Source organism: Carassius auratus, chromosome 32 (genome assembly GCF_003368295.1).
Source record: "Carassius auratus strain Wakin chromosome 32, ASM336829v1, whole genome shotgun sequence".
Classification (NCBI taxonomy): Eukaryota; Metazoa; Chordata; class Actinopteri; order Cypriniformes; family Cyprinidae; genus Carassius; species Carassius auratus.
Window position 1 is genome coordinate 27,110,814 of NC_039274.1, and position 12,396 is coordinate 27,123,209.

The following is a 12,396-nucleotide window of genomic DNA, read 5'->3' on the forward strand; positions in this document are numbered from 1 at the left end:
TACTTTTTATGACTTTTTTTTTATGCCATAGCATAGATTGATAGCATAGGTTCATAGATCTGTAGCATAGATGGCATGAGGGATCACATTAAAATTACTGAATTTACATTGGGTTGATCTTTAAAAAGAACAGATGGTGAGAGCAGGACGAATTTCCCTGCCACTGTTCCTATAAATAAGTGACGAGGACCAAAAGCACCACAGACTAGCTTGGTATTTCCCCTTATCCATATTGTTTCTGGTGTCTAAGTCATTAGCGTTCACGTGTGCCAGCAGTCAGATTTGTTTGGGAAACAAGATCCATGTTGCGTGGAGAAGGCCAATGCAAATGGGGCTCTGCTCCGTGTAAACACCCTCGCTGAATAGATGCCCACAATCAAGCAGGTGTGTGCTGTAACAGAGAGCGAACTCACAAATCAGCACGCTTTCTTTTATTTGGTGCATTGTTCAGATTTGTAAGGTAAAGCGCCATATAAAAAAGGCAACGATCAAAGGTAACAAGCAAACAGCATCTGACTCCAATTATTTGCACTTTTAACCTTTCCTTGTGGAGACATGGTGACATGAAAGTCACGCAGTTATTCAAACATGCCTTGTTAATGCAGTGCGTGAATTTATCACGAGCTCATTATCGGTTCTGACAGATTGCTTTTGCATTACTGCGCTTCCTCTGAGAAGTAGACCGCAAAAGCCTGGTGCTGTCTGTGTCTTTCATTTGCGTATGAAAATAAACATTCATGATAAATGACTTTGAGAACATTAGCGCCATCCCACAAGGTCCTTTTTAAAAGCATCTGGCCCAGCAATCAAAACCATGATAGTGCTTCAACAGTCCATGACACTTTCTGAGAGACGATCCTTTCCAAACTCCACTCAACACAAATATTATCCAGTTGTTTTGTAATATTGGCATTGGGAATTCTCCTGTTTCAGAATCGGCAGCACAGCGCTCGCATCTGTCTCTCAACATCGTAATGGAATTAGATTAGGCTTGCATGAACGGAGATGCCAGTGCATTTGACTGACTGTGTTTCTCCTCCTGAATTCTAGGGCCGCGGAGGACGGGGCTCTATCTTTGTGTGGGCTTCGGGGAATGGTGGCCGAGAGAAGGACAGCTGCAACTGTGACGGCTACACCAATAGCATCTACACGCTGTCGATCAGCAGCAGCACGCAGAACGGCAACGTGCCCTGGTACAGCGAGGCCTGTTCGTCCACCCTCGCCACAACCTACAGCAGTGGAGCCCTCAATGAGAAACAGATTGTGAGTCTCTCAGCTTCCAGAAAATCAGCCACAGTTATCCTTTAATTGAAGAAGTGGCGTAGCAAATCTAATACAAAAATAAAGAATCTGAAAACCGTTCAGAGGATGCACTGCCAAGCCAATTCATGAAGAATTGTTGTAAAATTATTTTGTGTATTGAAGTGTATTGAAACACACAGCATTATTCTATGTTGTGATGTAATTTCAACTGAAACAGGAAGAGAGGGCGGGACATATCGAGCAGACCCGCCCCCTTTTTATAATAGCCAATAGCGTTTTGTTTATATCTGCTCGGGCCAGAGCTGTTAAGCTCATTAAAGCTGCTTCAGATGACTTTCAGATTGACCGCATTTGACAGCCACAGTCTAAAAGATTACCCCCCTAGACTCAATATGAAACTCTTAGTAAATCAAAATAGTGATCATAAACATGCTGAGGCTGTGTAGTTGTAAAAGTTTTAAAAACGACTCATTCATATGATCAGCTCCGTGCGATTTCATCTCTGGACCAGAGCCAAAGTCTGGATCACACGGTGTCCGCTACCACAGTTCACGTAAAATAACAGGAAACCAGACCTTATTTGCACCAATCGAAAGCTTATTTACACTCTCTGAATCTTTCTCTAATCGCCTACATTGTGCACTACGAGCCGTTCACTGTACAGGAAATACTACACTGTGAACAAGTGACCGATCTCATCTGTTTATAGTGCAGGGGGCGGGCACTTCAGAGTCTAGAGAGCATTTGATTGGTCAGAAGATCTTATGAGTAGATGAAGTACGATATGAAGTCAAAAAAATCGTCATGCCGCTTTGGCTAAAGTGACAAACTGCAAGCTTTGAATGCTTATGTCTTCTTAATGCGAATTTCGTCACTGTTTTGTAGCACACTGACTTATATATAACCTTAAGACTAACATTGATACTAACACCCACATTTTTTTGATTACATGGGGACTTTAAAGGCTTTTTTGGCTGTCAGCAAATATTACAGTGAGCCACTAGTGAGGAGGATGATGGCCCTGTTTGAAGCTTCAGAAACAGATGTTCTTGTGATTGCAAACCATAGCTTCTCACTGTCACGCGTGGCTTGGTTTTATCTTTGTGTTTGCATTTTATTAATGTTTTTATGGTGGTCATTCTTGCCAAAGAACCCACTCATCATCTCAATGAAAAACAACTCAAATGGCATCATTTTCTGCTTCCTGCTGATTACAGTGGTAATCATAATAAGTTCACTGTATTTCACCATGACTGGCTTTGCGGGAGCTCAGCACTCAGGGTCATGGTTCAAAAATAATGCGCCAATTCTAAAAAACAAAACAAAAAACAAAATCATTATTTGACTCTTTTATAGAGTTGTTATTTATTAGGGCTGGAACAGTATATTGTGTCACAATATATTGCTATACAAAAGCGGAACAATGTGTTTTGTGAACTGTGACTGTATATACTGTCTAAAATAACATAATTCTGTATTTTTAACTGAGTTGAAATAGGAACATCTCTTTTCTGCTTAATGAACTCCCTTTTGTTTATCATATTCCTTAAAAATACTTACTTTGTGACACTATACTGTTCACACGATACTGTATTTTAAGGAGCCGACTCTTGACATCACCCCATTATTTATAATGATTTTTAAGAACATTCTTTTTAGGAATTCTAATTCTAAAATGTTGTATTTAGAACAATCTTAAGAAGAAAAAAAAAGATAAAAACATTCTTAAATGTTTTAGGAATACAAAATCCTAGAAAATAGATGGGAGTAGTTAGGAAGAATTTTATTCTTAAAAATATTTAGTGAGTATGGCCACTTTGGCGACTGGATAGAAGTGCTCTAAGAACCACTCAGATCACCTTAGCAAGCGCATAGCAACTCTAGTTTCAAAGCACAAATATCCCTTTGATTCAAAACAACAGCTCATCACTGTCGTAGCATGACATTTTCTTTACTTTCATTCGGTTTTGTTTTGTTCTTTACCCGGCTCTGTGCCGACCGAAGTGCACACCAAAGCATTGTTCTCATAAACCGACTTTGCCTGACTGACTCATTTATTGTCCTGCATTCAAGACACAGACACTAGTGTTCACAACAGAGGTGTGCTTTTAAAGGACAGAAGCCTGATACCTGCTGTTTCCTGTACTGTAGAGACTCTGTCAGACAATGCTCCTCTCCTGTGGCCTCCCAAGATCCATGTTTTAAGTGAATTCTCCTTTCATCGCTCCTGTCATTCAGCCTCTCTGCCATTTTTAGCAATTAGTCTCACACAAGGAGGTCTGTCGCAGTCACTGCACATCCTGCATCGTCTGGCTTTTTAAGTGTCACCCATCAACCCTTTTATGTTTGCATTAGTCTTGAATTGTGCTGACTCTGTCTGTGTGACCCTTAGGGCTTAATGGTGCTGTGCAATGTCGAAAATGTCAACTTCCTTGGTCACTTAACGGGCAGAAGCTGAATGAGTTTTTATGGGGGTTTTATATATTCCTGAAGAATATGTGAAGAGGTGTTTGCCCATGCAGATGCTGATGCAAGACTTGTTGCCAAGGCATTGATATGCAGTTGCTAGGAAGTTCTGTGTGGTTGCCTACTGGTCCAAGTGGAAAGAGCCAAATTCCCAAGTTTCTATGAAATCCTTGTCCCCAGACACATTTTTTTTCCTCTCCCAAATTTCCATCAAAAACCATTGAGAGGATCAGTTTGATCAAAGTAATAGCACTGCGCCTCAACAACTCTCTTGATTTAAAGTAGCAGTAATATCTGTAGCACATGAGATAATTAAAAAAGTTCATGTATTACGAAATCAAAATTTCCATTAGCGTTTGACATGCACACTACAGATCAGATATTAAAATGTAACTATTTGATGCAAACTCATTGATCTTCTGAGAAAACTAATCCCGTCCGAATGCGAATGTCTGTGATTGCCGGTGATATTTTATTTCACAATGTGTTTCCTCGTGTGTTTTGGCCAACGTGAATTCCCATATGCTCTTACCGCATGCATGTTTGATATTTGCTTACCGGCAAAGAAATAATAATAATAATAATAATAAAAATAAAATCAAGATCCAGTTTATTTAAACCGTTAATACTGGGTATTGTAATATCAGCATCAGGTAAGATTACTCGCGTTCATTTATGCACTGTTACATAATGTTTTAATTACAAATGTACTTTATGAAAATTAAACATGGGTTTAGCCTACTACCAAAAAAAGAGGAAAAGTTAAAATAAAGAAACCACACATTACCATTGTTTTGCTATTTATAATTTATTGTGTAATAATACTAATGGCAATCAATCCGAAATGATGCCCAGATGCACAAAACAAGTAGAAACAACTAGAAAACTAGTCCCGTCCAAATAGGGCTTAAGTTAATGAGAAACCACTCCGTACTGTTTCTTAATTCAGTGTGCTTCAGAGTTCTGCACACTCACGAATCCTTGAATTTTAATCAACAAAATGTAAAGACATCGTGCAATGTAGAGAGATTCATTGATTATAAAGGGAGTATCAAATATATAAATGCAGGGCTGAATCCAAAATTGTGATTATTGTCATGCTGATAACTATAACAGCAGATGATACAAAAAAAATCTGAAGTCTAAATTGATTGTAAGTGTAAATGCAGACTAACAAACTTGTTCTAGATAACAAGTTTCTTTTGTTCTAGATAACAAGTTTCTTTGTTCTTTATTTTATTACTTACATTTCACTTGTCCTTTTTAAAGCTATGTTTATAATAATCAAAATGCCTGAATTTGAACTTTTAATCTTTACACACTAAATCATTTAATTTTTCACTGAAATATGGCCTGAAAACTCTACAAGGAAACTTGAATCTGGAAAAATATGGAATTTTGAAATGGAAAAGTGTGAGAAGCCTGGCCTCAGGAAACATTCTGAAATAATAAAAAATGCATTTCAAGACCTCTTTAAGCTTTTATCAGTACAATGTTGGTATTGTGTTCCCATCTGGAATAATTGGATTTTCCCGTCATATCAGTGATGCTATGTGTTCTCTCTGCTTCCTGTTTCAGGTCACTACAGACCTCAGGCAGAAGTGCACAGACTCCCACACAGGCACTTCAGCCTCGGCCCCTCTGGCGGCAGGAATCATCGCCCTCGCCCTCGAGGCCAAGTAAGTCATCTGAAGCATGGTTTGTCCTGTCCTCAAATGAGATCATATTTCTTTATCAGCGATTTGAGTGACCCGGGGCTTTCAAAAAAAAAAAGAAAAAAAAAAGTTGCCCATTAGAGTGGCAGACTGGAGTTAACCTTCAATATCTCATTTGGATCAAACACATGCATTGAGCGGCTTTTACATCTGCATCATTTTAAATTAATTCACCGGCAACAATATAACCTTCATGACTCTACCGTTAGCTATCCGTGACCTTTACAAACGGGCAGGAGAGATTATCTTAGGGAAAGCATGCAAGCTTTTGTGTTTCACTCCACCAAGTATCTCGCCCATTTGAAAGGCACTAACACTTCTCTCCATAGTAAAAACCTGACCTGGAGAGACATGCAGCATCTGGTTGTGAGGACGTCCAACCCTGCCCACCTCACCACCAATGACTGGAAGATAAATGGAGTGGGTCGCAGAGGTAAAAGCCCATCTCATGGCTTATCATCACTCCCTTTCCTTTCGCTCGGGCTTGTCTTTCCACTTTCTAGCTACTTGAACATTTTGTGATTCGATCAATAACATTATCATTGCCTGTACCTGTCTGCAAAGCGCTTCGGATCTTTTAAAGATACCAACCTCTTTAATTCACTTTTTTATGGCCTTTTTAAACTGGTTCTAAAGTTACGTTCAACAGTATTGATTTCTCTCTCTCTTTCTCTCCTGCAGTAAGTCATTCTTATGGATATGGTCTGCTGGATGCTGGGGCCATTGTGACTCTTGCAAAGAATTGGACTAATGTTGGACCTCAGCGGATATGTGTCCTTTCCCTGGTGTCTGAGCCCAGGTAGGATAAACGGTCCATACTAGATCAGTCTTAAAGGGACTGGTCCATCATCATTTTCTCACCTTTATGTCCATCCAAATCGAATGTTCACACTGCTGTATTATATACCGTGAAACCATCCGGTGACCAGGGGCTGCCAATCTTCAAAAATGGCATAAAACTCTAGAACCAAGTCCAAATACAAGCTATGACCTTTAGTTTGACAGCATTAGTCCCACTTCCAACCAGCATAACAAAAATGTTTTTGAACCAAATCCACCACCTTACCTTTAAATTTTGTGCTGCTAAAAAGGCCATTGAGTGCAAGAGGAAATGGGAATATGAAGCGAGGTGGGAGCGAAACATCACTTTTGACGGTCTATCATATTTAAATTGCACAACTTGAACCATGCTTCAGTGCACACAGAGCGTGTTTAAAGGATAACCTAGTTACATCCACGTTTGTCACACTTCCATCACGGCTGACATCTTGGATCTCAAGACTGACCCTCAAAGTACCTTTCCGCCAATCTCGTCCTCTGTTCCAGCATATCAGGTCTCTCGCTCTTAAAAACTCACCCTCTTTTTATCCCTTCCTCCAGTCATCCTTTATGGTTCACCAACGTTATGGAAAGATCAAGGGGTTTTGGAGCAAAGCCGATTGTAGCATGCTGGTTGCAGAAGTCACGGAGCAAAGTGCCTCAATCCATCTCTGCTGTATTTTTCTTCATTTTTCGCTCACGACATCTCCGACTTGAAGTCTTGCACATGCTGCAGCTTTCCTGCGCACAGAGGGGATACGCTTCATTCCTCGAGACTTGTCAGAAGCTGTAGCCTGTCGTTCTCTCTCTGGATTTAAGCTGCTCTTCCAGTGTAACCCTGTCTCTGGTGAGCAGGGCCGGGCTGCTCTAAGCTCCTTATAGGATTGGGTTTAGAGTGCCAAAAGCCTACCGGCTCCTGTAGCAGACCTCGATGGCACAGTTCTTAACCTGACTGAACCTTTCTGTTGGACCAGGAATGTGTTTTGCACTTTTGTAGCAGTGTTGTAGCAGTGTTTTTATATAGCGCTCCTGATTCAGTAAGCTGTTAATTAGCTATGTACAAGTGAACACAGTTTAGCTTTCACAACATCGCTTTAACATATCAACTTCTGGTGTAGTAATTTTGGAAATTAATTTAAGATTCATGCTTATGCTTTCTTTTGAGACCTCAGTTTTTGCCATGAGGGTGTGTGCTGTTTATTTTATAAGCAGTTGAACTAATAATGTTCACCTGGTGGATGATATATGGCTCATTATTATAGGATGATCCGAACGATATCTAGTGTTAAGATTGTGTTTTAGCTAGATTGGTACTTGGTAGCGAATATTTTGCTGATCTCACATTTTTGTGGTCCGTAGGATTGTCAGCAAGGATATATAAAATTAATTTGATACATTTCCGATTTCAGATAAATCCTGTTCTTGTAAACTTTCGGTTCAACAAAGAGCCCAGAAATAAAATGCATCAGTTGCCACAAAATTGTAAAGCAGCAGAACTCAACTTGGACGATGATGAGAGCGATTAATGAGCAGCCAATCAGAATATTACAATGATTTCTGAAGGATCATGTGACACTGAAGACTGGAGGAATGATGCTGAAAATACAGCTTTGCATCACAGGAATAAATTATATTTTAAAATATATTACTTGTAACTGTAGCTCAAGTGGAGTATTGCGTTAGTAGCACAAGGTTATGGGTTCAATTCCCAGGGAACACATGTTAGGTAAAAACTGAATGGATAAGTGTCTGCTAAATGCATACATTTAATTAAAATTTATATTAAGACAGAAAACTATTATTTTAAATTGTAATATTATTTCACAATGTGGTTTAACTGTCAGAACACTTTTTTCCTCTTTTTAGGAATATTGGGAGTCATTTGGTGATCAAGATGAATGTGGATGCATGTGCTGGGACGGCTAACTTTGTGAGCTCATTAGAACATGCTCAAGCCCGGCTCACCCTGTCCTACAACCGCAGAGGAAACCTGGCCATCTACCTGATCAGCCCACAGGGCACCCGCTCCACGCTGCTGGCACCCAGGTCAGGACCTGAAAGGGATACATCCACACACTTTATACTCCAATAGAGCATAGCTGAATCAGTTAAGGGTAACATTCTCTGCCTCTCTCTTTCTCAGACCTCACGATTACTCCTCTGAGGGCTTCAGTGACTGGGCTTTCATGACCACCCACTCCTGGGACGAGGACCCTCGTGGAGAATGGATGTTGGAGATCGAGAACGTGGGTGGGATCAGCGACTATGGTAACTTGTCCATCCATTTAGGTTTCCTTTTTTTTTGTGCCGCTTTCGTGTCAAGCCCTGGTGCTCATGCAGGAGAATCATGTTCAACTTCTGCTGATAAAAAATGAGAATTACTATTAAAAATAATAAAAAATAAAATAGATAAGTTCATAAAAGATAATAAAAGATCAATAAAAAAACTCTGCCTTGAAAATTTTAAAGAGCCCAATATTGATTGTGGTCTAAAAATAATAATAAATCTATGCAACACTTTACAGAAATGTTGAGTATCTTCTCTCCACATCCACCTGATTTGCCCAGTCCTGTTTTCTTCCTCTTTTATGTCAGAGTCAGTTAGTCTTCCTCCACTACACTCTGCAGTAAACCTGATTAATTAAATCTAGGGATAATTAAATCAGAGGACTGAGTTTTTCCCCCCTCTCCCACTATCACACTCTCCAGCCGCCCCTGAACACTGTAAATATAAAGGAAGTCCCAGCCAAAGCCCATTCATTAGTCCCGCTCGGACGCTAACACAACTGCTCCATTTCTCTTTGTTGCATTAAGAATTTACAGAGCTACTGACTTTATTGGACTGTAGAGACAAAGTGTGCCATCTATCTAATGCATGTCGAAGCAGAGATACTGAACGATGATGACAAGAAGTCTGTGTTCGGACATTTCGTGTGCCGTTACAGGGCACGGTGATGATCAAACTTGTATCTTCCTAGTCATTTGTGAAAATGGATTTGTGAAAATGTACAATCCGACATTGTCAAAATAAAAAGGGTGTTGTATCTTGTATACAGTAATAGAATACCAATGGAGCTTATTTTGTATTTGACTTAGACTAAATATGGCTAATAAATATTGTAAATATTGCTTTTAAGTTGATCAAGCATTGATACATGAAACTAGTTCAGCCATGCAGGAAATCAGTTTCTGTGACGGTGGTCATTTATGCAGTTAATGGTCATTATACTGAAGTATGTTAATGCAGATCAATCAGAATTAAATATATATATGTGTATATATGTATATATGTATATGTAATGTGTGTGTGTGTGTGTGTGTGTGTGTATCAGGTCTAATGAGCTATACTACTTAATTGTTTATTATGATTATTATCACTAATTAATATTAAAATATTTAATTTATTTTAATAAAGTTTTTTATTATATATATTGATTTGCTGCATTTAAATTAAGCTTTGAGGGGCCCTGTGTTTGTTATTTTTATTATTTAACTTTCTTTCCCCTGTATTTTTATGGTAAAGTTTTAGTAATTTTTATTGTATATTTACTTTGGCAACCAGCTATAATTATTTTATATATATTATATTTGATTTAAGTTTGTTTATTTAGTGTTAAATGTTATGTGTTATGTTTATTTATTTATTTTTATTATTTATTATTTATTTTACTTTGGAAAGATCACTAATGCATTGCCTTTTGTGTCTTATTGCTTTAACATCTCTATTCTAATTTATCAGTAATCTGTTTTTTTTTTTTAAGAAATCATCTCTGCTAATATTGTTTGCCTTTAGGTCGGTTGCTTGTGTTGTTCCTAATTTGTTAGTTGACATCTTCTTCTGACTGAATAAATGTGCTTGTAGTATAATGAGTCTTCTGATTGCGAGAGATTACAGAATGAACACAGACAGACATAATGATCCACAGCTGGCAACTGTTCTCATGCTGTGAGTTTCTTGTGTACATGAGTCAGATTGTTGAATCTCTTTCTGTCTGTCTTAGGCACTCTGACTCAGTTCACGCTGGTTCTCTATGGCACAGCTTCTAGTTTATCCGGCCCTTCAGCCGCAGACTCCAGCAGCTGCAAAACATACGACCTCAACCAGATCTGCACAGGTAAGACTTTGAGATGGTGAAAGAGCGCCCCCTGGCAACCACTAGTGCCTTTACTAGCGGTCCTAAGCTGTTTTCAGACCTGATACATACTGCTCATATTTATGCATTCTCCTGCCGAATGTGTGCTGTGGACATTATGCACATTTTAATGCATGGGACACCTAGATGAGCCAATGCATTTGCCAAAATGTGCAGTTTACAACTAAAGTGCACCACACACAACTATGCACTTGACTCATTATTTTATTTGTTGTCTAAAATATTTGGATGTTTTACACAACATTTTGTTTAATATTTAGATTTTTTTTCCTGAATTAATCATGTAGTGTCATGCAACAACAGTGTAGCTCACTACTATTTGAAATGTTCATCATTGTATAATTAGATGCACATCATTCTGTTTTATGTGCCAGCTTTAAGAAATAGTAGGCAGTACGTAGTAAATATGTGACCGAAGACTGGAGTAATGATGCTGACAGTCGTTTATGGTCAAATAAATGGACCCTATATGGTTTTACAAAATGTTTAGTTTATTACATTCAATAATACATTTATTAATAAGTAACACTGTAAATGTGACCCTGATAATCTCCCCACTAATTGAAAGCTTTAAACTAAAGCTATAGACCTTGCAGCTGTTTTTATAGGTCCCTTTTGCTTGTGTTGAGAGTGCTGTGCTGGTCAAGTCTTAGCTCTTAAATGTTTTTGTGTAAAGTGATGGGCAGAGGTGTATGTAGTTTATTTCTCTCCCAAAATCCATTTCTTAAAGCCTGTTTAAACAGTCTACACTCTCTTAAAAATAAAGGTTTCAAAAGGGTGTTTTCATAGTGAGGCCATTTTGGTTCCGCAAAGAACCTTTCATTACATTTATTCATTTAGCAGACGCTTTTATCCTTACAGATGAAGACATTGGAAGCAATCAAAAACAACAAAAAGAGCAATGGTATATAAGTGCTATAACAAGTCTCAGTTAGGTTAACACAGTACACGTAGCATGGACTTTTAAATAATATCATAAATAAAATGAAAACCGATAGAATAGAAAAAGAATAGAGCAAGCTAGTGTTAAAAGTTGTGTTAATTGTATAATAAATGAAAAAGAAAACGGATAGAATACAAAAAGATTAGAAAGCTAGTTAGCTATTCTTTAAGAATAGAATTAGAATAGTGAGTATATTCCATTGATGTTAAAGGTTCTTTGTGAAACCACAGATCCCAAATTTATCTGAAATTGTTGATACAACAATACAGCACCAGCTTGGATTTCATAAAAGCACTCTTTGTGACGTCCTGGGAAGAGGACTGACTGTATTTGGAGGAGGATTGGTGCACTCAGAGGAAGGAGGATGCGTAATGCCAGCCCAACTACCAATTTCCAGCTAGCAATTTTGTGTACAATATGCATCAGGCGGTTAGTGAACAGATGTTGGGTGGGCTGGATTACACAGATACATGCCATTTATGTCACTGAGGCTACATGCAACTAAACGACACAATAGTCTGAGGCCAAATCCCTGTCAAAAATGAAAAAAAAAAAGTTTAAATCTGATTTTTTTTACTACTTTTTTTAATAATTCAAACATTATTTTGGGTAAAAAGAAAATGTTATTAAATATTATTAAAATTTTTTTTATAATGTATTGATTTATTAACATCACTGATATTTTATCAAATGTCTTAATAAATTACAGGGGGCTCTGACTTACAGTGATTTTTAAACTGCTTTCAGCACTGTTATTTTAGTATTTATATAGTATTGTTGAATTTGTTAATGTTTTGAATTTGCTTTTATTTTTATATTTTCAGTTTTAATTTTAGTTTTCGTTATTTCGTTAAAAGCAATATTTATTAATATTTTGAATTAACTAAGTTTTAGTAATTGTGTTATGTGCTTTTGCAATTAGATAAAAAAAAACATCTAAATTAAAGTTTTAAAGCCGCTCTAAATTAAAGTTTTTAATTTCAGCTAATTAAAAATCAGTTAAATTAAAAATCAGTTAATTAATTTTAAATAGTTT

At 37.7% G+C, this 12,396-nt stretch overlaps 1 protein-coding gene across 2 annotated transcripts in view; it reads left to right on the forward strand.

Annotated features, from left to right (window-relative positions):
- The window catches only part of LOC113051979 (furin-1-like), a 79,246-nt gene that overhangs the window by 61,602 nt on the left and 5,248 nt on the right, over positions 1 to 12,396 (forward strand). For both annotated transcript variants that reach the window (XM_026216187.1, XM_026216188.1), the window contains exons 9-15: positions 1,051 to 1,263; positions 5,308 to 5,408; positions 5,774 to 5,877; positions 6,126 to 6,243; positions 8,130 to 8,309; positions 8,407 to 8,531; positions 10,265 to 10,378. In XM_026216187.1, the coding sequence (XP_026071972.1) occupies positions 1,051 to 1,263; positions 5,308 to 5,408; positions 5,774 to 5,877; positions 6,126 to 6,243; positions 8,130 to 8,309; positions 8,407 to 8,531; positions 10,265 to 10,378 (955 nt within the window). The remainder of the gene's footprint in view (positions 1 to 1,050; positions 1,264 to 5,307; positions 5,409 to 5,773; positions 5,878 to 6,125; positions 6,244 to 8,129; positions 8,310 to 8,406; positions 8,532 to 10,264; positions 10,379 to 12,396) is intronic.